Genomic DNA, 27,279 nt, shown 5'->3' on the forward strand with positions numbered 1-27,279 from the left:
GACCGATAGCGGTCCTTACAGAACAGCAGACTGTACTGCACTCAGGCCTATGTACCGTAGCACCCTATACCAAGTTACCAGTCCTTATAAAAACTTTTGTGGACCAAGCAGGTTGTGTGTTAGTGTTTAGCAGACTGTGCGTCAGTCCCTATACCGCTGAAGGACTGCTGCAGTATAGGGCAGCGGTCAGCAGTAGTGCACGGCAACCCTATGTATTGTGGACCGATAGCGGTCCTTACAGAACAGCAGACTGTAACGCACTCAGGCCTATGTACCGTAGCACCCTATACCAAGTTACCAGTCCTTATAAGAACTTTTGTGGACCAAGCAGGTTGTGTGTTAGTGATTAGCAGACTGTACGTCAGTCCCTATACCAATGAAGGACTGCTGCAGTATAGGGCAGCGGTCAGCAGTAGTGCACGGCAACCCTATGTATTGTGGACCGATAGCGGTCCTTACAGAACAGCAGACTGTACCGCACCCAAGCCTATGTACCGTAGCACCCTAGACAGACCAAGTTACCAGTCCTGATAAAGAGCTTTGTGGAACAAGTGAGTTGTGAATGATTAGCAGACTGCAGCAGAAGGGCAGCAGTCAAGTATAATATTCTTTCTATATTTGGAAGAAAGAATATTATACGTGTACAAGCCTATTACCGTACCACTGATACCAGTCCTGAAAAGAACCTTTGTGGAACTAATAGTAACAGCAAGTCTTTAAAATTATCCTCACTGCCTGACACACTGCTTCCTGCCTGTCCCTATACAAATTGGCAAAAAAGAGTAGGCTGGAACGATTAGCTGGAACAGCTCTTTTGTGGACCTGATAGTAACAGCTAATGATGATGATGATGATGATGATGAAGAAAGACTAATCTGGCTGAGCTGTCCCTAAAATAGCAGCATACAGCGCTCTGTCCCTTTATCTAAACTGACAAAAGAAACTCAGGCTGCTGACCTAACACCTATACCAGTCCTGAAAAGAACTTTTGTGTACCAAATAGCTAGCGTTTTCTCTGTCCCTACTCCACACAGGATCCTTTCCCTACAGTGACAGAAGAAAGAATGTAAAATGGCCACCGGATCGGGTGTATTTATAGGTTAGGGGGAATGTCCAAGTGTCCATGAGCTGTCATGTCTCAATTGGTTGTCCTGTAACACATGATAAACGTGTCACGAAAGGTTAAAGTTCTTGTATACATTAAACACGTAAGTCCGCCGGGGCGAACGACGGAAAAAGGCGTTCGAACCCGCGGACGGCGAAAGTCGGAAATTCGCCGCGAAACGACCGCCGGGCGAACCGTTCGGCCATCACTAATCATGACCATAGAGGGGATCAGAGATGATCTGGTCTATGGTAACCTCTATGGCCAGCCGCATGACCTGTCAGATCGTTTCTCGCCACTCCCCGTGAAAACCGTAATCCTGAGAAACACAGGCGAGCCACATGCGTGTGCGCGCGCGGGCGGAGGGGGGATGAGTGAGCCTTCCCGCTGCTTCTGAAAGCAGTCCAGCGGTTAATAAGCTACTTGGACCGCTTTTATGAGAGCAAATCGCTGGCTGAAAATAAAAATATCTTTATGTGTAAAATGTGTATCGTAATCAATGTTTTTATTTGTAGGCGTCCCCGACATGTATGTTTATGTTCATGTGTGCGCATACACGGGGGCAGGGTGGGCTAAATTTTTGTTTTTGAAAATCTAGGCCAGATCATGCTTCATTAGCTTCTTCCCAGTCCTCAAGGGCCAGGGAAAGTGACACCAGAAACCGGAGGTGGAGGTGGGACAGCAGAGCCTTAGAAGCATGGCTATTTTTTTTTTTTCAGTAAGTACAAGGCTTTCTCTGACTGGGCAAGGGGGAGAGGCAAGATGGGGGGGGGGGGGGCATCAAAATCTCCACCTTGTCCAATCAGAGAATGCCTTGTATTCCTTAAAAAGAAATATCATAACAATAACAACTTACCTACGCAATACAGATCATACCCAGGGCTCAGCTGAACCACTTGACCTCCGGCAGGTTTACCCCCCTTCATGACCAGGCCGTTTTCTGAGATACGGCAGTACATTATTTTAGCTGACAATGGCACGGTCGTGTGACGTTGTACCCAAATAAAATTGCCCTCCTTTTTTTCCCACAAATAGAGATTTCATTTGGTGGCATTTGATCACCTCTGCGGTTTTTATTTTTTACGCAATAAAAAAAAAAACATTTGTTACTTTCTGCCAGAACAGGAATAGAGAAATCTTCCAATGGGGGGACGCTAGTTCTGGTGACAACTTTGTAGGGATTTATTGTCACTTCCTGTTGTGGGTATGGGACAGGAAGTGAAGGGAAATCTCCCCAATGGGACACAGATGGAAAAAAAACTGTTATAACTCTCTACTTTAATGATAGAATGTCCGTGTCGCTGTATATTGTGACAGGTCAGATTATATTCATAATGTTACTGATAAGTCCAACCGCTCACTGACTGCCCACCGCAAAAGGTCGGCTCTATTACACGAAAATACATACCTGTACGTCACTTCGTTCAATAGACACTGGTGGGCGCTGATTGGACAAAGAGGGAGCCAATCAGCGGGTCCGGCGAGCCCACTGTCTGCCGGACACCCACAATCGTTCCCGAGAGAGGCAGAATGGCGATCTGACAGGGAAGAAGATGGAGATCTTGTGTTCCTGCTAAGCAGGAACACCGATCTCTGTCTTTATCCAGTCAGACCATCCCCCACACAGTGAGTAAGCACCCCCTAGGGACACATTTAACCCTTTCATTGCCCCTGATCTTAACCCCTTCCCTACCAGTGTCATTAGTCCAGTGACAGTGCATATTTTTAACACTAATCACTGTATTGGTGTCACCGGTTCCCAAAAAAGTGTCAAAATTGTCAGTGTCCAATTTGTCCGCCGCAATCCCGCTAAAAATCACTGATCTCCACCATTACTTGTAAAAACAATAAATAAATAAATAAAAATGCTATAAATCTATCCCCTATTTTGTATACGCCATAACTTTTGCGCAAACCAAACAATGTACGCTTATTGGGATTTTTTTTAACAAAAATATGTAGAAGAATATATATTGACCTAAATTGATGAAGAATTTAGATTTTTTTTTAAAAAAATTATTGGATATGTTTTATAACAGAAAGTAAAATTTAGTTTTTTTTCAGAATTGTCTGCCTTTTTTTTTTGTTTATAAAAAAAAAAAATGCAAAGGTGATCAAATACCAACAAAAGAAAGCTTTATTTGTGGGGAAAAGAAAGACATACATTTTGTTTGGGTGCAACGTGCAATTGTCAGTTAAAACAACGTAGTGCCGTATAGCAAAAAATGGCCTGGTCATGAACGGGGGGGGGGTAAACCTTCCGAAGCTGCAGACCTTGGTTTGCCGGTATTGTATTTGTGCAATGCTACAATAAATATGATCACACGGAGCGCGCTGTGATCACCGAGTCACTGAGACTCGGGTGATCACCGATCCGAGTAAAGGGCTGGTCCCGGCCCCTTACCATGTGATCAGCTGTCAGCCAATGACAGCTGATCACATGATGTAAACAAAAGCTTGGTGATCGGATTTTTTTTTCTCCTCGCGCTGACAGCGGAGGAGAAAAAAAAAAGTCGGTCACCGGCTTATCTTAAAGGGACATCAGTCCCGAAAAGGAAGAGGCAATTATGCCTCATTTATAGAGTAACAGTGCCCACAAGTGTCACATATCAATGCCCGCAATGCCAACCAGTGCCACCTATTAATGTCCACCAGTGGTGCCAATCAGTGCCACTGAGAAGTGCTGCCTATCACTGCCACCCATCGGTGCCCATCAGTGCCGCCTCATCAGTGTGCATAAATGGCGGACAAAAATTACCCGTTATAAAATTTTAAAACAAAATAAAAAAAAAGAAAAATTTAAATGCGATCTTTTTACATAAAAAAAGAAATAAATCGCACAGGTGATCAAATACCACCAAAAGAAAGCTCTATTTGGGGGGAAAAAATGATAAAAATTTCATTTGGGTACAGTGTTGTATGCCCGCGCAATTGTCATTCAAAATGCGACAGTGCTGAAAGCTGAAAATTGGTCTGGATAGGAGGGGGGTTTAAATGCCCGGTAAGCAAGTGGTTAAAGGGGTTGTAAAGCTTCGTTTTTTTTATTTTCTAAATAGGTTCCTTTAAGCTAGTGCATTGTTGGTTCACTTACCTTTTCCTTCGATTTCCCTTCTAAATGTTTTTTTTTTCTTTGTCTGAATTTCTCACTTCCTGTTTCTCCTCAGTAAACTTCACACCATCATCCGAGCGGTGTTTAGTGAGCCAGAACAGCTTACTGAGGAGGAACAGGAAGTGAGAAATTCAGACAAAGAAAACAAAAACAATAAAAAAAAAAATTTAGAAGGGAAATCGAAGGAAAAGGTAAGTGAACCAACAATGCACTAGCTTAAAGGAACCTATTTAGAAAATAAAAAACGAACCTTTATGTAATCACTTTAACCAATAGCCGACCAGCAGACGACGATGTCCGTCGGCACAATGGCACGGCTGGGCAAATGGGTGTACAGGTACGCCCCCCCTTTAAATCTTGGCATTGTGGGTGCGCGCGCCGCGGCCTCCGTGACCGTTCCTGCGGACTCGATGTCCGCAGGTGCCGTGCGATTGTGTCACGGAGCGGAAGAACGAGCAGATGCCTTTGTAAACAAGGCATTTCCCCGTTCTACCTTGTGTCATGACAGAGATCTACTGCCCCTTGTCACCGGGAGCAGTGACCGCTGTTAGGTCCTAGGTAGCCCATCCCCCCCACAGTTAGAATCACTCCATAGGACACACCTAATCCCTTCATCGCCCCCTAGTGGTTAACCACATTCACTGCCAGTGTCATTTACACAGTGATCAGTGCATATGTATAGCAGTGATTGCTGTATAAATGACAATGGTCCCAAAATAGTGTCAAAAGTGTCTGATGTGTCCGCCATGATGTCGCAGTCATGATAAAAATCGCAGATCACCGCCATTACTACTAATAAAAAAAGAATAATAGTAAAAATGCCATAAATCTATTCCCTATTTTGTAGACGCTATAACTTTTGCACAAACCAATCAATATACATTTATTGCGATTTTATTTATTTATTTACCAAAAATATGTAGAATACATATCGGCCTAAACTAAGGAAAAAAAAAAAAACTTTTAAATGTATTTTTGGGGGATATTTATTATAGCAAAACACAAAAAAAATAGCTTTTTTTCACAGTTGTCGCTCTTTTTTTGTTTATAGCGCAAAAAATAAAAGCCGCAGAGGTGATCAAATACCGCCAAAAGAAAGCTCTATTCGTGGGGGAAAAAGGATGTAAATTTTGTTTGGGGGGCCACGTCGCACGACCGCGCAATTGTCAGTTACAGCGGCGCAGTGGCGAAACGCAAAAAGTGCTCTGGTCAGGAAGGGGGGCCTGAAGTGGTTAAGTTTATAATTTTAGTACAGCTCCAGTTAAAACTGAACCAGTGAGTTCCTCCCTATGACACTTTGATAAATCAGCGTGTATGTGGAAGCTCTTCCCCCTCCCTCTGATTTGGACAGCTCGGCCCCTCCCCCTCCCTGTGATTTGGACAGCTCGGCTCCTCCCCCTCTCCCTCTGATTTGGACAGCTCAGCTCTAGACTGCTGGTAACCAAAGACGCTTCACCTCGCCACACAGGAAGCTGTCCTTTGCGTGCCTGATAAAAAAAAGACACGTTTCTCATCTATTAAACGAAGTAGCATATTTCTAGCACGCTTCGAAATCCTCTTCTGTTTTACCGTAATTGCCTGTAAATTAAACTTGTACGCTGTGACCTTCGCAGCAAAGAATTTTGTATTTTTCTTGATCAGGCATCTTTATAGACAGCCCTCGGTTTCCAGGTTACGCGAGGAGGGGTCCTCCGGCAGCCATCTTGGCTCTCCCCCCCCCCTCCCCGCTTTTGGCGGATGAATGAGTGGCCAGCAGAGGCTCCCCCTGACAAGGAAGTGAGTGACCCGGCACTATCCGCCTCCATCCTCCCAGCCTCAGTCATGGAGCGTCCCGCCATCGGCGCCCTTTTCTTCCTGCTCGGCCTGTCCGCCCTTTGCGGGGCTCAGGAGCTCGTCAATGAGGATGTGAAGCGCACTGTGGACATCGGCAGCCACCTGGCTAAAGTGACGGCCGAGGTGAAGCTGTCCAACCCGGGACCTGGAGCCGCTCACTCCTTCCTGGTGGCCCTGGAGCCCGAGCTGGTCCGACACCTGGCCTTCCTGGGGGTAAGTATATACCGGGGAGGGGAGAATGTAAACTGTATTGGGGGGGGGGGGGGGTGTGTTGTGTGTTTATAAACACTGTAATATATAAATTACAGTGCTTATATGCTAATGTCATGTCATGGCTTGAGCTTTGAGAGAGAGGTATACATTTTTTTTTGTAATAAAAATGATATCCTAATCAAACTATAACATTGACATACACACTGTATTATTATATATATAATTATACAGATTTATATATATATATATATATATATATATATATATATATATATGACATACACACTGTATTTTTTATATATATATATATATATATATATATATATATATATATATATATATATATATAATATAAAAATCTGTATAATTATATATAATAATACAGTGTGTATGTCAATGTTATAGTTTATATTTAACACACACTGTATTTATATATATATATATATATATATATATATATATATATATATATATATATATATATATATATTTTTTTTTTTTTTTTCTCAAAAAAATACACACAATAATAATAAATAAAAAAAAAAAAAAAAAAAAAAAATGATGTGCGCTACAAACGTCTAACATTATAAAATGGGGGGAGACAACAGGAAGTGAGAGGAAATCTCCCCTGTAGGAAGGGAAATTCACTCCTGTTAAAGATATCGGGGGAGGAAGAAGGTGTCTCCACTGAAGCTTTATCACCAAATCTCTAATTTCCACAACAACCCAAAATTAAAGCATAGTTCTGCCCAAAAAATAGAACTTCAGCTTTTCGGAATCCTCCTCCAGGTATTTGCTCCCACTTGCGCGGATATATACGCCATGTCTGGTGCCTCCTCTGCCCCTCCCCCCCGTCTTCTGGGAGAAACACAGATCCCAGAAGACAGCAGGGACCAGTGGGATCGCACAGCACGAGTCACGCATGCGCAGTAGGGAACCGCGCTGTGATGCCGCAAGGCGTCACTTCCTGATTCCCTTACCGGGGATGGCAGCAGATCAGCTTCGGGTGCCGACATCATCGCGGGCGCCCTGGGAGAGGTAAGTGTCTTTTATTAAGTCAGCAGCTGCAGTATTTGTAGCTACTGACTTTAAACATTTTTTTTTTTTTTTTTTTTTAATTTGGCGGACCTCCGCTTTAAATTGTCATTTGGGACAGAAAGTGAGGTGAAATCTTCTGAATCGGATCACAGACAGCAAAACAAACATTACAGGGGTGTCAACCCTTCCCTATGCTATCCAAATATATATATATATATATATATACACATACATTTTTTTTTTTTTTTTTTTTTATATAACTATATATCAACAATCGGCCATAACATTGTGACTACCATTAAAGTGGTTGTACAACCACTCTTACCTACAGGTAAGTCCTATATTAAGGCTCACCTGTAGGTGCTGGAAATATCTCCTAAACCTCCACAGTTTAGGAGATATCTACGAAAAAAAGCCGTGCGTCGATGTCTACGGCTCATGTGCGCTTTAGAAAGGGCAGATTGTGCGTTTCTAATAGGGGGTGATGCCATGACTGGCGGCTGCCATGCGCAGGAGTGACATCTCACAACTCCGGCCAGTCACAGAGACGCAGTTTGCAGCCACGCAAGGAAGAGGGGTGAAGATGGACGCTCGCCGCTAGTGGGGACAGGGGTGACATCGCGGGCTTCGGTTTCAGGTAAGTGATGTATAGTAGCCCATTCTGCTTTACCTTTGCAGGGAAATAAAGAGGAAGTAAAACCCACCAGGGTTTACTTCCTCTTTAATCTGTTTATAATAGCATCTGAAAGTGGGTGGGAAGTGGACATGTTCTTGAAGTTTATGTGTTTAAAAGTAGAAGAAATGGGCAAGTGTAAGGATTTAGGGGACTATGACGAGGGACAAATTGTAATTGGTGGACGACTGGGTCAGAGCAACTCCATGGAATCCATGCACCCTGCATGTGGATTAAGGGGGCTGCACCCCTTATGGACGGGCCACCACTGCAGCCTTCCAATATAAGAGCTACTGTAGATCAAATTGCTGGAAAGGGCAATGCTGGTTTTGAAAGGTGTCAGAACACACAGAGCATCGCAGTTTGTGGTGTATGGGGGGGGGCTGTGTAGCCGCAGACCGGTCAGGGTGCCCATGCTGACCCGTGTCCACAGCACAAAAGTACCTACAATGGGCACTTGAGCATCAGAACTGGACCACGGAGCATTGGAAGAAGGTAGCTTGGTCTGATGAATTCAAGAATGGCTTGAAGTGTTGACTTGGCCTCCAAATTCTCCAGCTCTCAGTCCATCGAGCATCTGAGGGATGTGCTGGGAAAACAAGTCCGATCCATGGAGTCCCCACCTTGCAACTTACAGGACTTGAAGGATCTGCTACTGACGGCTTGGTGCCAGATACCACCGCATACCTTCACAGGTCTAGTGGGATCCATATCTGAGTTATAGAAGCTGATCAATGTGTGTGTTGAGCAGCAGAAGAGTGATGGGGCTCAACTTCTTGTTCTTGGTGATCCAGTAACATGCACCAAATTAGAGGCTGCCTTTGCTGTCCTCCCACTTTTCATTTCCATCCTGCGGCTTCAACAATGTAGCCCTGGCTCACATTGAAATGATTTTTGATCTGTTTCAGAAAGCTGGGAATCCCATGACAAGTGAAAGACACGCGAGTGTCTATGAAGGATTTTGACATGTATGTAGTGTGTATCTGATGCGATTTGTAGCTCCACAGACTTGAATGGAAACAGCATGCTGTGGACTCCAGGAGGTTCCTGCACCACATTACACTGGAGCTGCTCCTGAATCCGCAGTGCGAGTTGAATCCGTTTTGCGGCGCATCAGTGTGACCTCTGGGTGTCTGGCTAGTATACAGACCCAGAACATGTCTGTACAGTCACACCACCTTACTTGCATGCCTGTTCCAGGTAAAGGCAGCCACTAATGATCGAAAGTCAGACGGTTCAGCAAGGACTGACCAAATATTAGTGTGTGTGTGTGTGGCCTTCCCCGCTCAAATTGTCTACTGTTGGAGGGACATGTTGTTGGTAACATTCCCGAATCAGCCAGTGCCCAGACATGTGCCGGTGCTGCTGCCAGAATGTAGTGCCCCAGTGGGGTTGGGAGGGGGGGGAATTCCATCATCTACCTTTTTTTTTTTTTTTTTTTTTGGGTGGCTGGAGAAGTCTCTCGTGTGTGTGTGTGTGTGTGTGTGTGTGTTTTATTTATTTGGCTGAATGGGGGAGGGGGGGGGGATGCGGTATGACCAGCTTTAGGCGCAAAGTTTTGAAACTAGCGGATCAGTGTGACAGCCAGGAAATTGGCATTTGCAGAAGAGGTGCCGGAACACACACCTCTCTAGAGCCAGACATTTGTGTCCTCACCTGGATATTTATTACAGGAACCATAGGTTGTTGCATGAACATTGCAGCCTGGAAATTAGCATTTTCAGAGCTTGGCAATGGCAGCGGCTTCTATTGTGTTGGGATTATATTGCATTGTTTGCTTTTTGCTCTCGGGGTGTTGGTAAAGTCGACTTGTCTGTACAGCGGAGGGCACTTACATACATGGCAGACTTGTAGTGTTTTAAGATGTTTTACTTCTTCCTTTTTTGGATGGGGGGGGGGGGTGATGTTGTGGGGAGTGGTAGGCTAAACCCTGGGGTGGGAAGGCTGAGGTAGGTGGCAGTCTGGGGGGGTGTGCCCAGCACATTGTACATGGCAGTGGAATGACCGACAGACTTGCATTCTGGGGGTGCTGGGAATTTGGGGGGGGTGTCTGTTTGTGGAATCATTTTTAATCGACATGGTTGTGTGATGAGCGGTATAACTTATGTTTCATGTCATAGTTGACCATTTAGTGAGTATGGTGCCAAGTAGAGCCCACGTCTGTGTATTTTTTTTATTTTTATTTTTGTGGAAGTTTCCCTCTCCAAAAGTTCTGACTCTTAGGACCTAGCACAGCGGGGTAACTCTTTGGAGCTGTGTACGGGTGTCTGATATGGTTTACACAGCAATGTGATGGTAATATAGTTTTGGGGGGGTTCTGATGTCGGTAGGACTGATTGAGTCCCGGGGGAGTCTGGCACCGTATGCACAGCGATGTGATAGTAAGCCTTTGTGCACAGTGACGGCTCCCTCCCCTCTGGGACTCTTCCGTATCTCCCGGCTGCTCTGTAGGATTGTGACACGTCAGCACAGCCACTCACTTCCTGCTCACCAGCCCCACCTCCTCCCTGTCCCGTCATCCACTCAGAGCTCTGCAACACTTCACTTCATGCTTGCTGGCTTAGGATTTGGCAGATGGAAATAATTGTAATATTTCTCACTATAAATAGTTAAAAGGCATAATAAAAAAAAAAAAAAAAAAAAAGGAAATTGTTTTTCTTTTGTCTTTCAAGCCCCGATGTTGGGGAATTTTGTGCTCAGAAGTTCTGCTTCCTCCTTTTTATGTTTAGAATGATGAATTTTTGGACTTGTATTACTGCGTGTGCATGTGTGTGTGTGTTGTGTTTTTTTTTTTTTGTTTTGTTTTGTGTGTGTTTTTGTGATTTTAGTCTAAAGCTGCTGAGCTGATTGACCACTTGTTGGCAGTAATTTTCAGGCTTGGGTCGCATATATTGATCATATTAACTCCTCGCCTTATTTTAAAGCAGGAGTAGCCAACTCCATAGAAGTGGAGATCTAAAATAAAGGCACAAAAATAAACCATAGATCACCGGGGGGAGGGGGGGGGGGTTACCTGTCAGTTTAACAGCCCAACACACTCAACATAATGCTTTGCTTACATTTGTGGTCAGTGGGGAGCCCCAGTAATATCATCTTACAGCCGTTGTCATCATAATATGCATGGCGGTGCAGGGAAGTGGTGGTACACACAATACACCTCTCGCACCCATCCCTGGAGTTAATGATGTCACATACAAGTGCCAAGTTTGAATGCACAAGGGTAGTCGTGGGCACCAGCACAGCAGAATAGTTCTTGGTTTCGCTGTAGCTTCCCTACACCAGTGGCTCTCAACCTCAGTCCTCAAGTACCAACAGGCCATGTTTTCAGGTTTTCCTTTACTTCGCACAGCTGCTTTTTAAATCAATATCATTGACGTGGTATTGATAAGAGCTATTTTATCTGAAGGGAAGTTCCCAAAACATGGCCCATTGGGGGGTACTTCAGGACTGAGGTTGAGAGCCACTGTCCTTCAGCACACTTCATATGGGGGTGTTTAAAACTGCGTCTGGCAGAGGATCTGCTTGGCTAGGACACCATCTACCCATCACATGGCCATAATCAAACTGTTGCCAACCCCATTTTAAAGTGATTGTAAAGTCTCATTTGTTATTTAAATAAATAAATAAAATAAAAAAAGTTATACTTGCAGTTGGTTTTGCACAGAGCAGCCCAGATCCTTCTCTTCTCAGGTCTCTTTGCTAGTCCTGGCCCCTCCCTCCCTATCAAATGCCCCCACAGCCAGCTGCTTTCTATGGGGGCACCCGAGCAGAGTCAGAGCTTCGTCTATCCATTCAGACATGGATCCCCGATTGGCTGAATAACTTTTGACAGCCGTGGGAGCCAATGGTGCCGCTGCTATGCCTCCTCCATTCAGGAGAGAGATGAGGCTCAGGTAAGTAATTAATTAGGGAGTGCTGGGGAGGCTGCTACAAACAAGTGTGTGGGGTTTTATTTATTTATTATTATTTTTTTTTTGTTCTCGTCGCCGAATAAAACATGTTAGTTTTCAGTTTGGTCTTCTGTACCAACGACCGTGCAAGAGGCTATTCCCCCTCACCACCTTTTTGTAAATTATTTATTTTCCCTTGTGTTGCCCGCCTGGGATGGGGAGTTTTTCCTTTAGGTCTCTTCCTAACAAGACAGAGTGCAAAAAATAAACTGACAAGTTTTAACCCTTCCCTGTATATAAAGTTTGGCCATTAATGTTCGGTTAATGAACATTATTTTTGCTTTGGGTGGGTAGTCATTATTTTTCTGTATTAATGAAAATGTAGCTGACTTATTTTATCTTCCAAGTAGTTTATCACCACCTTCTTCCTTCTTTTTATTTTTTATTTTTTTATGCTTTCATCTAGACACATAAGCTCACAGTTATCGCCAACCTGAAAATATAATATAATATCTTTTTTGATTTGGTCATAATGCAGAGCAGGCTAAATCGTTATTCCCGAGCACTGTCACATGACCAAGTGATGCACATGTCCCCAAACAGTGCCGGTGTTGTGTCAAATACTGTCCCCATCGGATAGTGTCTGCCCTGTACTGCGCTTGCACAGTACGGAGGACAAGGAGACTCCAAAAGTTTCCGAAAAATGAGTCCAGGTTCAAGCCCCACCATCCAAGTGGTCATAGTTAGAATAAAAAATTGCCAAGCGAGGCCGTGCCCAAAGAGTGGCGAGCGGCCCTTTAACTAAGTGCTACCGTATCCCCACTTGGATGGTGGGGTTTGAACCTGGACTCAGTGTGCAGGCGCCGTTCATCTTCGGAGACTTTCGGACTCTCATAGTTCTCCGTACTGTGCAAGCGCTGCGCCTGCGCAGTACGGGCCGGACACTATCCGATGGGGGGGGGGACCGTTTTTGCCAGAACACTGGCTGTGATGGATGAAGGCGCAGTGGGTGGGAAGGGGGGCTCTTTGCAGGGACATTGTCCCTTTTTTCCGGCCCATACAAGGGGCCAATGGCTGACCCAATATCCCCCTCTCTTCAGATTTTAGAGGCTTTCACTTTCGCAAACCGGTGGGGCTCTCAGTATAAGTCGGTGAGTGAATTGACCAGGGAGTGTCCAACCAATCCTGAAATATCTGTTTGGGTGCAGTTATTTTGTCTATGGCCACTTAGCATTTAGGTGGCCTTTCTCCACAAAGCCAACATCAGATTTTTTGTTTTGTTTTTTGTTTTTTTGGTTTATTTATTTTTTTGTTACGTTGTTTGTTTTTTAATGGAGTTCTTTGTTTTTTTATATTTTTGGGTTAATGTTTTTTCCTTGCTTTGGTTTTCTACAGGTGAAGGGAGAAGAGGAGGAGGATGGTTACCTGGAGGTGCAAGAGCTGAAAGGGAAAAAGTAAGTATAATGAAGGGAAAGATTTATTGACCAAGAGAAATGTATCCCATGGCTAAAAAAGCTGTCAGGATTTGCCTTCCATTTCTAAACTGGAATTTCAGAAAGTTTGGTGTCCAAGTGATACCCTTTTATTAGCTAACTTAATGTGCAGCTCTACCCGAAGGGGGGAAGCTTGTTTTCTCCCGTCCACATTAGGCACTTTTTGGGGGGGGGGAAGAGAGCGGATACCTGTTTTTGACAGGTACTTGTCCCCATTTCCAGGAGACCTCACTGTGACAAGGTTGCTTGTAAGTTCCCCCCTCCTTCCTCATGCCACTGTGCCATTCACAAAGCACACATGATGGGGCAATAGCTGGAGGTCTGCTAATTACATACCGTATATACTCGAGTATAGGCCGACCCGAATATAAGCCGAGGCCCCCAATTTACCCCCAAAAAACTGGAAAACTTATTGACTCGTGTATAAGCCGAGGGTGAGACATGGCTGTCCATCCCTGTGTGTCCGTCCATCCCTGTGTGTGTGTCCGTCCATCCATCCCTGTGTGTGTGTCCATCCATCCATCCGTCCATCCATCCCTGTGTGTGTATCCATCCATCCCTGTGTGTGTGTGTGTGTGTGTGTGTGTGTGTGTGTGTGTATTCATCCATCCATCCATCCCTGTGTGTGTGTGTGTGTGTGTGTGTGTATCCATCCATCCATCCATCCCTGTGTGTGTGTGTGTGTGTGTGTCCGTGCAGCCTTGTGTGTGTGTCCAGCCTACCTGTGTCCCAAGCCTCCGTCCCGAGCCGCCGTCGTCCCGAGCCTCCTCTGTCCCGTGCCTCCTCTGTCCCGTGCCTCCTCTGTCCCGTGCCTTCCGGTGTCCCGTGCCTCCTCTGTCCCGTGCCTCCTCTGTCCCGTGCCTCCTCCGCCCCGTGCCTCCTCCGTCCCGTGTCGTGCCGATGGATCGCCGCTCTTCTCGGCGGCCATTCTACGATTCAAAAGCTGCGCCTCCGTCCTCCGCCTGTGATAGGCGGAACACTCAATTTCCCAGCAGCCTGTGTTCCGCCTATCACGGACATCCTCTCATACTCGTCCGTAGTATGAGAATGAACGGATGTCCGTGATAGGCGGAACACTGACTGCTGGGAAATTCAGTGTTCCGCCTATCACAGGCGGAGGCGGAGAAGGAGGCGCGGCTTTTGAATTTTAATGTCCGCCGTCTGTCTGCTCGATACGCTGATCGAGCAGTCAGACAGCGGTGACTCGAGTATAAGCCGAGGGGGCACTTTCAGCCTCAAAAAAGAGGCTGAAAATCTCGGCTTATACTCGAGTATATACGGTAACCCAAATGTAGCATTTACTTCCTGAAATTTATCTGTTTGTAGTTCTCAAACTGCGAGGGCACTGGTGAGTGTTCTTGTAGTCCACTGAGCTTCATGAACTTAAGTGACTGCATGCCTGTATCGGAGGTACAGGCAGACAGTGTACTGACAGTCTGCAAGAGCCTGACATTACATTCGCAATCTGATCGCAGCGCCCAAGGAAAAAATAAATAAATGCACCCCCCCCCCTTATTAAAGATTATCAGTGCAGACCCCCCGAGGATGCCCACCGTGCCCATAATGCCTTCCAGTGCCTCCTCATCAGTGCTGCCTATTGGAGCCATCTATCAGTACCCATCAGTGCTGCATATTAATGCCCATCAGTGAAGGAGAAAATGTATTTACAACACTTTTATAACCGAAACAACATTTTGAATTTAATTATCTTTTTTTTTGTTTAGCAAAAAATAACCCCAGTGGTGATCAAATACCACCAAAAGAAAGCTCTATTTGTGGAAACAAAATTATAACATTTTTGTTTGGGTACAGCGTTGCATGACCACACAAGTGCGACCAGCGCTGAAAGCTGAAAATTGGTCGGGGGGGGGGGGGGGGGGGGGTTTATTATTGCTTAAACTGCTTATTAATCTGGGCGTTTGATTTGTTTATAATAAATATTCCTTTTTCAATAGAGGAAAACAATATTCAGTCAGCCTTCCGTCATCTCTGTCCCCTGGAGCCAAGACCAAGGTCATCATTGAGGCCGTTTATTCACATGTCCTGCAGCCTTACCCCACCCAGATCACACAGGCTGAGAAGCAGTTTGTCACCTTTGAAGGAAACCATTACTTCTACTCTCCATACGCCACCACATCCCAAACCACACGTGTTAAGCTGGCATCAAGAAATGTTGAGAGCTACACCAAGCTGGGAAACCCATCCCGATCTGATGACACTATTGAGTATGGTCCATTCAAGGACATCCCTGCCTGGAGTCATGTAAGTGCCTTTTCAGCATGATATGTAGATCTCTTCTGCATTGCTGTCTGTTCATATTGAATATGTTACTTGCAACCGAGATTACTTGCAGTGGGGATATGCAGTTAAGTGTATACAGGAGAACTATTTATTTTATTTTTTCCTTTCTGGATAAAGTAAGGAAAGGGTTTGAACGCTTGCTGGGTTTTATTGTTTGTGTTCCCATCAGAGGACATTGACCTTCTCCAATTCTTCTTCAGGACCCCATGAAGATTCACTATGAGAACAACAGCCCCTTCCTGACAATTACCAGCATGACCCGCCTTATCGAAGTCTCCCACTGGGGTAACATTGCAGTTGAGGAGACCGTTGACTTAAAGCACACAGGAGCCAATCTGAAAGGTCCCTTCTCCAGATACGACTACCAGAGACAGCCAGACAGCGGCATTTCTTCTGTCAAATCCTTTAAGGTAAGAAATGGAGGACATCTGTGAACTGCAATCGCCTCTTTTTGTAAAAGAAAAGGTCACTTCCACTCCTTTTACTATGTCTTTTGCGATCTCATTACCTGTGCAGAGAGGCAGTTGTAAGCTCTATATTGCTCTCTACCCTAGAGAACCTGAGATGCTGCAAGAGGAATAATGGGTCACTTTAGCAACTCAGATTACTGAATCCCTACATCTGAGTCTGGAAATCCAATTTTGTTTACGTTTTTTATTTAGTGCTGGTTCACACCAGATGCAGTTCCATGCGTGGGGTTTTTTATTTTTTTTTTTTTTATTTATTTTTTTTTTTTTTGTGGGTTCGACTTTTGTGCGACATAAGGTCCATAGACCTCAAGATTACACAGGAGTTTCTTCAAGTTGCTGCAAAATCGCTCAACTTTAAGTCACACAATTGTAAAATGGGCCTTGGTTAGGTTTTGGGTGAACTTCTACTTTAATATTTGTAGTACATTTACATCATCTTCTGTGTGCTTTGTCTATTAAAAAATGCAGCAAGTAAAGATTTTTTTTTTTTATACCAGAAATGCAGTGAGTTATTGACCTCTTTAGTGAGCAGACAACACTGTAAGGTTTATTTACTAAAGGAAAATCCACTGTGCACTACAATTGCACTTGGAAGTGCAATCGCTATCGATCTGAGGGGAAGCTCTGCTAATTTCTATCATCTAATCATGTGCAAGTAAAAAATGCTGTTTTCCTTGCATGTCCCCCTCAGATCTACAGCGACTGCACTTCCAAGTGCATTTGTAGTGCACAGTGGATTTGCCTTTAGGGCCAGTTCACTTCACATGCAGTCCAGTGCGTTTATTTATTTTTCTGCATCAAACACGCATGGAAAGTAGGTTATATGGTTTTCAATGGCATAGATCACACCAGTGCAGTCCCAGGAAAAAAAGTAGAACATGCTGTATTTTTTCTCCTGTACTGGAACACAAATCAAAATGCACTGGAACGCACATGTCCTTTTATGCAAGGTTAAGAAAAAAAAAGGAGGAAAAAATGCACTGGACTGCATCAAAAACGCGCATGCAGAAAAGCATCTGAGAATGTATGCGGACTGCATTTCTATGGTGTGAACTGGCCCTCAGTAGATAAACCCCTCCCCCGTGTCTCTTGTACTAAAATGTCAAGCATCATTATCAGCCCTGTCCAGTAAGTCTCCATTCACACTTGGCAACTGGACTGAAGTCGTATGACAAGTAACAGCCTGTTCTTTTCAAGTGTACAGCTTGTATAACAGTGTAAATTTGCTGTCCCCTCAAAATAACTCGACACGCAGCCATTAAGGTCTAAACCACTGGCAACAAAAGTGAGTACACCCCTAAGTGAAAATATCCAAATTGGGCCCAAAGATTTAATATTTTGTGTGGCCACCATTATTTTCCAGCACTACCTTAACCCTCTTGGGCATGGAGGTCACCAGAGCTTCACAGGTTGCCACTGGAGTCCTTTTCCACTCCTCCATGATGACATCACAGAGCTGGTGGATGTTGGAGACCTTGCGCTCCTCCACCTTCCGTTTTGCGGATGCCCCACAGATGCTCAGTGGGGTTTTAGACTGGAGACATGTTTGGCCAGTCCATCACCTTTACCCTCAGCTTCTTTATTAAGGCAGTGGTAGTTTTGGAGGTGTTTGGGGTCGTTATGTTGGAATACTGCCCTGCGGCCCAGTCTCTGAAGGGAGGGGATCATGCTCTGCTTCAGTATGTCACAGTACATGTTGGCATTCATGGTTTCCTCAATGATCTGTAGCTCCCCAGTGCCGGCAGCACTCATGCAGCCCCAGACCATGACACCCCCACCACCATGCTTGACTGTAGGCAAGACACACTTGTCTTTGTACTCCTCACCTGGTTGCTGCCACACACGCTTCACACCATCTGAACCAAATACATTTATTTTGGTCTCATCAGACCACAGGATATGGTTCCAGTAATCCATGACCTTAGTCTGCTTGTCTTCAGCAAACTGCAGGCTTTTTTGTGCATCATCTTTAGAAGAGGCTTCCTTCTGGGACGACAGCCATGCGGACCAATTTGATGCAGTGTGTGTGTGGCATATGGTCTGAGCACTGACAGGCCCCTCCCCCCCCCCTCCCCCACAACCTCTGGCAGCACTTTCCCAAAGACAACCTCTGGATATGACTGAGTACGTGCACTCAACTTTGGTCGACCATGGCGAGGCCTGTTCTGAGTGGAACCTGTCCTGTTAAACTGCAGTATGGTCTTGGCCACCATGCTGCAGCTCAGTTTCAGGGTCTTGGCAAACTTCTTATAGCTTAGGTCAGGGATATGCAATTAGTGGACCTCCAGCTGTTGCAAAACTCCCATCATGCCACTGAGTGTCATGCTTGTGGCTGTCAATCTTGCTATGCCTCATGGGACTTGTAGTTCTGCAACAGCTGGAGGCTCGCTAATTGCATATACCTGGCCTAGGCCATCTTAATGTAGCACAGCAATTCTTCCCTTGTAACACTAACGAGTCACGTGACACCAGGGAGGAAAATGGCTAATTGATCCCAATTTGGACATTTTTTTTTTTTTTATTTTTTTTTTTTGTTTCCAGCATTTTAGACATTAATGGCTGTGTGTTGAGTTATTTTGAGGGGACAGCAAATTTACACTGTTAAGCTCTACGCTCACTACTTTACATTGTAGCAAAGTGTCATTTCTTCAGTGTTGTCACATGAGAAGATAAAATTACAAAAATTTGAGGCTTGTACTCCCTTTTTATTTTGTGGGTGATGAGTGTGTTCAGATTTAGTTTTTGTGCCTGGAGCTTTAACTCTGGGGTCCCACTTCTTGGCGTAATTATTTTGCTTACAAGTAGTTTTTTTTTTTTTTTCTCCTTCCAGACCATCCTGCCCGCTGCTGCCCAGGATGTATATTACAGGGATGAGATCGGAAATATCTCCACGAGCCACCTCTTAATTCTTGAGGACTCCGTGGAGATGGAGATCCGGCCCAGATTCCCACTGTTCGGTGGCTGGAAAACGCATTACATGGTTGGATACAACCTACCAAGTTATGAATACCTCTACAACCTCGGTGAGTCTGAATTAAATCTTGTATTGGGCACTTAACTGTCTGTACTGCTTCATAGCATTCAGACTTCAGCTAACAAGGATTAGTAGAATTTGAGACATAAGCTGTTGTAATGAGTTTTTTTATAGGCGTTTGCTGAGGTGCCCAGATCATAGGATTGTGTTGCCACCAGCAGTCTGGTTTCATTCTGGTGTCCCCTTCCACAGGTGATCAGTATGCTCTGAAGATGCGTTTCATTGACCACGTGTTTGATGAGCAACTTTTGGATTCACTGACCGTTAAAATCATCTTACCTGAAGGCGCAAAGTAAGACATTCTATTGTCTAACTGCATAAATTATTTTCCTGTAATATATTACTTTTTATTGTCTGAGGCAGTGGTTGTCAACCTTAGTCCTCGCGTACAACAGCCCTAGTTTTTGGAACTTCCCTTGGATAAAATGACTTTGTCATTGATATTGACTTAAAGCAGCTGGGCAAAATAAAGGAAAACCTGAAAACATGGCCCGTTGGGGGTACTTGAGGACTGAGGTTGAGAACCACTGATCCGAGGGACACCGCTTGATTAAAGTGCAACTTTAATCATAAAATTAAATTGTGCTAGATGACTTCAGACTGGCAACTTTTGCTAATGTAAAACATTAAAAATAAGTGCCTATATTGTAAAAAAATAAAATAAAAAAAAATTGAATAATACGGTCTCACCCTGCTCTGCACACGCTCAGTAGCTCTCTTTTTCGGCACTATGCCAAAAATTTAGGCTGATCTGCAGGCATCCTAAAGATTTACTGGAGCTCTGGGCTTCAGCGCAAATGGCGTCCTCCGGCAAAAAAACGGCAGAAATGCTGGAGACAATTTACAGCACTAATTTTGGTAGCATAAGTATTGAGGAATGGATGTTCCTTGATAAAGCACTTTATATTTTTTTATCAAGTTGATGTAGGTAATGTTCCACTTACCTAGGGTTATATTGCTGCTTGGGTTGCAGCAGAACTACACTGCATCTGACAACCACAAAGCAAAACTGCTGTTCAATTTGTTGTTTTTAATATTCAAAGCAAACTCCTCCATGCTTTTTCTTGAGAAATCACTTAGAAAAATACTGCCTAGCATTTATGGCTGTGGCCATCTTCAGTAAGGGCAGACGATTTGTGTAACATTTACCTCCTGGAATCCACCTGCCCTCATCTCAGGCATGCAAGCAGGAGGTTGTTCTTAGCTGAGAGAACCCATCCTAACCTTCAGGAGCCTCCTGGGATGTATGACATTTGCCTAGACAAGAAACTAGGAAGTAACCAGGAAGAAATATGCAAAAACCCAAGTAAATATCTGTTTTACTAATGCATGCAGCATAAGTATTAAAAATGGTCAATGTTCATTTTGAGAGTGTGACGTTTCCGCTTTTAAATGGGCTGTAAACTCCTGTGATGCGGGGGGCAGGGCTGAGTCTGCCATTCGTGTCTATGGACGCAAATACTGGACTCGGGAGCGTGCCTGCGCATTAACACCCCCCCCCCCCCCCCCCAAACTCCCACCCCGGGAGAGTGCTTCTCCTAGGGGGTCATTTGACACAGGGAGTAGCCGCAAGGGCTGCCGGTGGATGCCAGAAAAGGACGATCGGGGCCGTTCTGTGCAAAACGAGCTGCACAGTGGAGGTAGTTCTGATCTGTTGTATAAAAACCGAACCTTTACAATCACTTTATCGAGTTCTGTTCCTCAGTGGACCTCAAAAGGATTTTATGGTAACTACAAAAATCCTATTTTGTCTTCTGCTTGTGTTCAGCAGTTTTAAGTTTATTTTGTTGTCTTTTTAGAAATATCCATGTGGACTACCCATATGATGTAAATAAAGCCCCCAATGAGCTGCACTACACGTATCTTGACACGTTTGGTCGTCCAGTTATTGTGGCTTACAAGAACAATCTGGTTGAACAGCACATCCAGGATGTAGTCATCCATTACACTTTCAACAAGATCCTGATGCTCCAGGAGCCTCTGCTGGTGGTTGGAGCCTTCTACATCCTCTTCTTTACAGTCATCCTCTACGTCAGGCTGGACTTCTCCATCACTAAGGTTTGTAATCGCTCCTCTCCACTTCTCGTGAATTCACCGCTTATTACTACCTTTCCACTCCAAACTTCGCTGCATCCTGTTGTGTTCTATGTACCAGCTGGTTCTGGTCAGTTGTGTTTCTTTGTACCACACTTGGCTGTATCGGACTACTTTTGGAGAGCAGGAAGAAATATATGCAGTGGTGTTTTTTTTTGGGGGGGGGGGGGGGGGGGCCTTGGGGGAAGAGTAGAGGAATCTTTACAAATGGAAAATTGTAACAAAAAAGTGACAAAGGAGCCATACAAGTGCATTCTAGGCATTCCCATACCCTGTGCCTACAAACATGAGGACAGAGCATGGAAACCTGAGGGGAATCTATCCTTTGATTTTGAAGTTTAAACATTTTGCATAGATTGCCAAACTTGGCAGAAAGACCATGTAGCCATGTGTATTGTAACCTGAGCAGCATCTCAATCTCTCTAGCTTATGTGGCAGATTTTATAAATAGGTGTTCAATCCTTGCAGTCTCGCACCTACATCAGTTCTACAGCTAAATATAATTTATTACAGGCATCTTATATAGTGCCGAGAGTTTACATAGGGGACGTTTACATCAGGCCCTATCCTTCCAATTTAAAGCGGAGCTCCACCCGATTTAAGAATGTAATCTAAAATGCATATACTAACTTTCAGCTATCCAAAACGGTAGTGGTGTTTTTTTATTTTTTCTGCTGATATGCTGGACTTCCTGTGTATGTGATCACGGATATGGGCGGGGATATTGCGGCTATTTTGCAATATCCCCTATCCGCACTGTCTCCTGGGAGCTTGTGTCATGGTTCCCAGGAGTCAGTGCGGTGGCCTGAGCTGTTGTCTGCGCTCCGAATTGACGTCGCTGCGCATGCGCGAGATTGAAAGAACAGCGCACAGTGCATGCTGGGACTAAAGTGACACTTTATCCCGGAAGAGGATGCCTGTGGGCTTCACATGCCCACAGGCAAGATGAAAACCACAGAACAGATGCTATATAACAGTGATGGCGAACCTTGGCACTCCAGATGTTTTGAAACTACATTTCCCATGATGCTCCGCTACACTGCAGAGTGCAAGAGCATCATGGGAAATGTAGTTCCAAAACATCTGGGGTGCCAAGGTTCACCATCACTGCTATATAACTTCATTTATATAGCTAAAATCGATATGGTAAAGACTTATAAAATGGGACAAGTGAGTACTAATTAGTTATGACTCGATGTCATTGCATTTAAAAAAAAAAAAAAAAAATTTAGGCAGTGGAGCTCCGCTTTAAGGCCCTAGCTGGCATTCGTAAATATACTAGGGCCAATTTAGACAAGGGTAATTGCCTGCCTTCCTACGTGTCTTTGGCACGTGGATAGATTTAGGCCCCTTTCACACGGCTGTTCCGAACAGGTCCGTCCGTCTGTCGGTTGTTCAGGTGCTTCTCTATGGAGCAGCGGGTGTAAACTGACGTGTGCATTTTACACCCGCCTACATCCACTCCGAGCCACCAAAAAACAGATGGATGAGGATATGTTCGCCATCTGTTCAGATCAGATGGCAGTTGGGGTTAAATAGAGGCGGCTGTCCGTTTTTACATCCGGTGGCCCATAGAGGAGAGTGGTCTGTCCACTCTGCATGAGTGACCGTTCACGGACCTATCATCTGCCTGCTCGGCAGTGATCAGCGGAGAGATCCCCTGCTGAGCAAGAGAGTCTGTCCCTTGTGAAAGGGGCTTTAGGATATATTTTTCCCTGAGGCCTCAAGTTTGTTTCTACAGGACATGGAAAGGCCCAAAATATGCCTGTGTGGTTTTATCACTTTCTTCTTTCTTTTATCTCTTTAGGACCCCGCAGTAGAAGCAAAGATGAAAGTGGCTTGTATTACCGAGCAGATCCTTACCCTGGTGAACAAGAGGCTCGGCCTGTACCGTCACTTTGATGAAGCCGTGAATAAATATAAACAGTTCCGAGATATTTCCGGTTTGAACAGCGGCAAGAAAACTTTAGAGTTGGATCACAAGAACCTGACTAATGAAATTGCATCTCTGCAAGCCAAACTGAAAGCGGAAGGCTCAGACCTATGTGATAAGGTGATTTTTTTTTTATTTTTATTTTTTTATTTATTTTTTATTTATGGCATGGTAGAAAGTGCCACTTTTGGTCTAGGAGTGTGTGTAAAGCATTCTGATCCCTTGGGTAGGGCACGGGGGGACATGCTGGTGAAGGGGGTAGCCAATGAGTGAAGACTCCTACAGCAGATTTGTTCCTGTTGGCTTGTAGGGTGCAATTCCAGGATCCTGCAGACAAGTCCTGTAGCTTTTTTGCCCATACCTATTTTGATAAGGGCTGTGTTTGTAAAAGCTGCAGGGCTTGAAAATGAACTGCTCATCAGCTCCCTTGCAGTCTATTGAGAACTACAAGCCTTCAGTCGCAATAGCTGTACTTGTAGTTCTCTCATTCACAGATCGCTGTGAATGAATGATGCAGCCATGTGGGTGGAGCCCCACATGACTGTACTATTTTCCACATGTCAGAGCAGGCAGCTGGGGGGAGAAGATAACCTACCTGCTGTCGCAGGAAGTGTGTGTGGTGTCTGGAGCATGTTAGGCCTGAATTATCTGGGTAACATGCTCTAAAAAGGTGAACCTATCCTTATTTTTAAGTGTGCATTTTAAAACTCTTAATTTTTCTATGTTTACCTGCAGTGTTAAGTTGGTGACTGGGTCTCTATAAATCCTGCGTCCATCCATCCTATACTCTCCCTCACAGGTCTGCCCAGCTCTCCCTCTTTGTGTATAACCACAATATACCCAGCCCTTCTAGGTATGGCTGTGAATGTTACCATCTCTCAATGCAGCAGGATGTCTTATAACATGGGGCTGATGTCATTTCCCCCCCCAAGTTTTGACATCCATCACCTGTTACTTTGCAGAGGTAGTCATTAAAGAAGGAGCAGTTGGTAGGGCACTGTGGAAGGGAGTATTAGGTGGTTAGGGTGGGCATTAACATGCACAGGCCCCATGAATATGCTCTTTTTAACGGCTTCCTGCCCACCGCATTGTAGCATGACGTTCGGGCAGGACCATTCCTTGTTCTGGGAGGATGTCATGACGTCCTCCCATTCTTGCTGCACACGTTTTTCCCTTTGGGTGTGCGCAGCAATCATTGATGCACTGTGTCCTTGGACGCAGTAAAGAGCTGATGACGTAGGCTCTTTACCTTGTGATCAGCTGTGTCCAGTTACAGCTGATCAAATGTAAACAAAAGCACTACAAGTGTCTGAGGAAAGGAAAGCCAATAACTGGCTTTTCTGTGATGATGGGCATTTTCACTGCCCCATCACTGCAGAAGAAAAATTACTTATTTGCCAAATTTTACAGCAGAAAGATGTGTGTGTGTGTGTGTTAATTTTTTTTTTTTTTAATTTTTTTTTTTTTTTCCATTTTGTTTAGCAAAAAAAAACCCAGTGGTGATTAAATATTATCAAGAGAGAGCTCTATTTTTCTCAAATTTATCATATGGATACAGTGTTCACATTTTTTTTTTTTTTTTTTGTGTTGCTCATGGTTGTTAGTATGCACCGAGTATAGCACAGTTTCTTGTATTACTTCACAATCGCCGGAGGGGGGGCGGGGTTTTTTTTTTTGTGTGTGTTTGTTTTTGAGACCGTGTATCTTTGTATTATAAAAGTGTTGCATGTCTCAAAGATAAAAATTTCATATGAGTACAATGTTGCATGACTGCGCAATTGTCATTTGAAGTGTGAGAGCGATGAAAAATGGCAGAAGGGGGGGGGGGGTTAAAGTGGCCTGTATTGAAGTGGTTAAAAACAGCTCGATTCTTCTCATGTAAAATGTCCGGCTCACCTAGATGTGTCTTATGACTGCCCACAGGTTGCAGAGATTCAGAAGCTCGACAGTCAAGTAAAGGAGATCGTGCTCAAATCTTCTTCAGAAGCTGAACGTCTGGTCGCTGGCAAGCTGAAAAAGGACAATTACATAGAGAGCGAGAAGCAGCACGCCAACAAGCGCCAGGAGCTGGTCAACAAAGTCGACAACATTTTAGACGCATTGTAATAGCCCAGATATTTTCATTAAAGCAGGTCTGGACAAACCATGGAGCCAAAAATCAAACTGTGCCTGACTAACATCCCCCTCTGACTGTGAGTTCTGCAGGCCTCTCTAGGTGCTCCTCAGGCTTATGTCCTCAATAGAGCTTGCTGGCTCTATAGATTGTAATGACCCCTGAATTCCAAAGCTTTGTCCTTTCCTGCATTAAATAAAAAAAAAAAAAAAGTAAAACTGCTTGTGAGATTAGGGCACGATGATGTGCAATACTCATATCCAATCAACATCATGCTCTTATTTTTCTTTTGCGATTTCCTTATCCCCTTATATAAATTTTTTTTTATTTTTTTTTACTTTTGCTGGAAGGTAGTGTTCTGCCATCTTCTTCTTCTTTTTTTTTTTTTTTTTTTTTTTTTTTAAACGCCAGTCTGTCCCACAGTAAACTTAACAAAGAGGCTAAAAATGCCCCTGGCTTCCATGACATGTCAGCTGCTGATTGGCTAATGGACGCTAAACACATCCATTACTTCCTTCCATAACAATTTGACTGTAAATATCATTATGAAGTGCGTGTCTAAAATTACCCGCAGGGGATTGTGATAATTCTGGGGGGGGTTTAATGGGGGAACTTGAGAAAGGAGACTTCAATTTTATTTTATTTTTTTCTGTCCAAGTTAGAATTCTAATGCTGATAATTCAGTACAAACATATTCCACATTTTGTGTGTAATAATAAAAGTGGTGGTGCCACTCGGTTACAAGGAGAGCGTTTTTTTGTTTTTTGTTTTTTACATGAACAGCCAGCCAGGCACCATTTAAAAAAAAAAAAGAAAAAAAAATGTATGCTTATTGGTAAACTGTTAAAGATCCTAATGTTGGTCTTTTGTTTGTGTGACCAAAAGGAAATAAAGAAGGGATTGTGGATGACATGGCTCAGTTATTTTATATGTTGAAGGAATGACATTCATATAATTGCAGTAGACCGGGGGTCTTGAATTGAAACTTTATGGAGGGCCGGCCAGTAATGTGTTCTTTTGGCAGAGGTTCGAATCGCATGTTTGCAGTAGAACGCATCACATCTCCACCCTATACATGAGTGTCTTTTTTTTTTTTTTTTTAGCCTGCCCTTCACATCATACTCCCTCTGTTTACATCGGTGTCCCGAGACCGCCCTTCACATCACCACCTTTTTAAAACAGTTCCCTCATATCACAGCCCCCCTCTCCCCATACAGAAGTGTCTTTAGCCTACTCTTCACATCATAGAACCCTTTACATCAGTTTCCCCCCCCCCCCCCCCCCCCACACTTCACATCACAACCCTCTTAACATCAGTCCCCTTTTTACATCAGTGTCCATAGTCAATCTTTACATCATAGTCCCCTCTCGCCTAAAGCAGTCACACAGTGCCCTAGTTTCCCCTTCACATTGCAGTGCCCCTTTCAATGCAAGCCTCCCCCTGTTCTACCTTCAGCAGGGCAAAGGTACTTATCACACTTATCTCGTCAAGAGTTTCCCTTCCAGCTGCACCTGTTCTCACAGCAGGGCAAGGGGCGGGAGGTGTTGCAGATCTGGATGGAGGGTGGGAGCTGCCCTACTTTCTATGTCAACAAGCATGTGAGCACTCGTTTGTTAATTTGAAAAGACTCTGCTCTGTAGCACCTCCCGCCCTTGTCTTGCTGTGAGGATCATAGTGGCGGCAGGATATTCGACTCGGGAGAGGACCTACAGCTTCTAAGTGGCGGCTGTGGTCTGTACAGGACTGTCACTCAGTCCGGGCCTGGACCATGGTCCTCCGTTTAGTGATCCCTGGAGTAGACTAATGGTTATATAAAAGTGGTGATGTAAAATGATTGATAGGAATAGGACTGAGATTTAAGATTAATGGGCATTAGTAAGTTTGCCCATTCTGAACAAAGCAACATATTCCTTTTGAAAGCTTGCTGACTTTGCGGTGCTCCTTGCCACTTGTGTTCTGTCAGTCCTGAGTCTAATACC

At 44.4% G+C, this 27,279-nt stretch overlaps 1 protein-coding gene across 1 annotated transcript; it reads left to right on the plus strand.

Moving 5' to 3' along the window:
- The first annotated feature begins 5,927 nt into the window (after positions 1 to 5,927).
- RPN1 (ribophorin I) lies at positions 5,928 to 26,209 on the plus strand. Its single transcript, XM_077451710.1, has 9 exons — positions 5,928 to 6,260; positions 13,257 to 13,315; positions 15,310 to 15,616; positions 15,856 to 16,065; positions 18,956 to 19,148; positions 19,352 to 19,451; positions 20,959 to 21,217; positions 23,061 to 23,306; positions 25,110 to 26,209. Exons 1-9 carry the CDS (start codon positions 5,952 to 5,954, stop codon positions 25,290 to 25,292), a joined length of 1,866 nt encoding a protein of 621 aa, XP_077307836.1. The 5' UTR covers positions 5,928 to 5,951; the 3' UTR covers positions 25,293 to 26,209.
- The last annotated feature ends 1,070 nt before the right edge of the window (positions 26,210 to 27,279 follow it).

Source organism: Lithobates pipiens, unplaced genomic scaffold, assembly GCF_037356315.1.
Source record: "Lithobates pipiens isolate NorthernLeopardFrog02 unplaced genomic scaffold, aLitPip1_a1.2 Scaffold_23, whole genome shotgun sequence".
Lineage (NCBI taxonomy): Eukaryota > Metazoa > Chordata > Amphibia > Anura > Ranidae > Lithobates > Lithobates pipiens.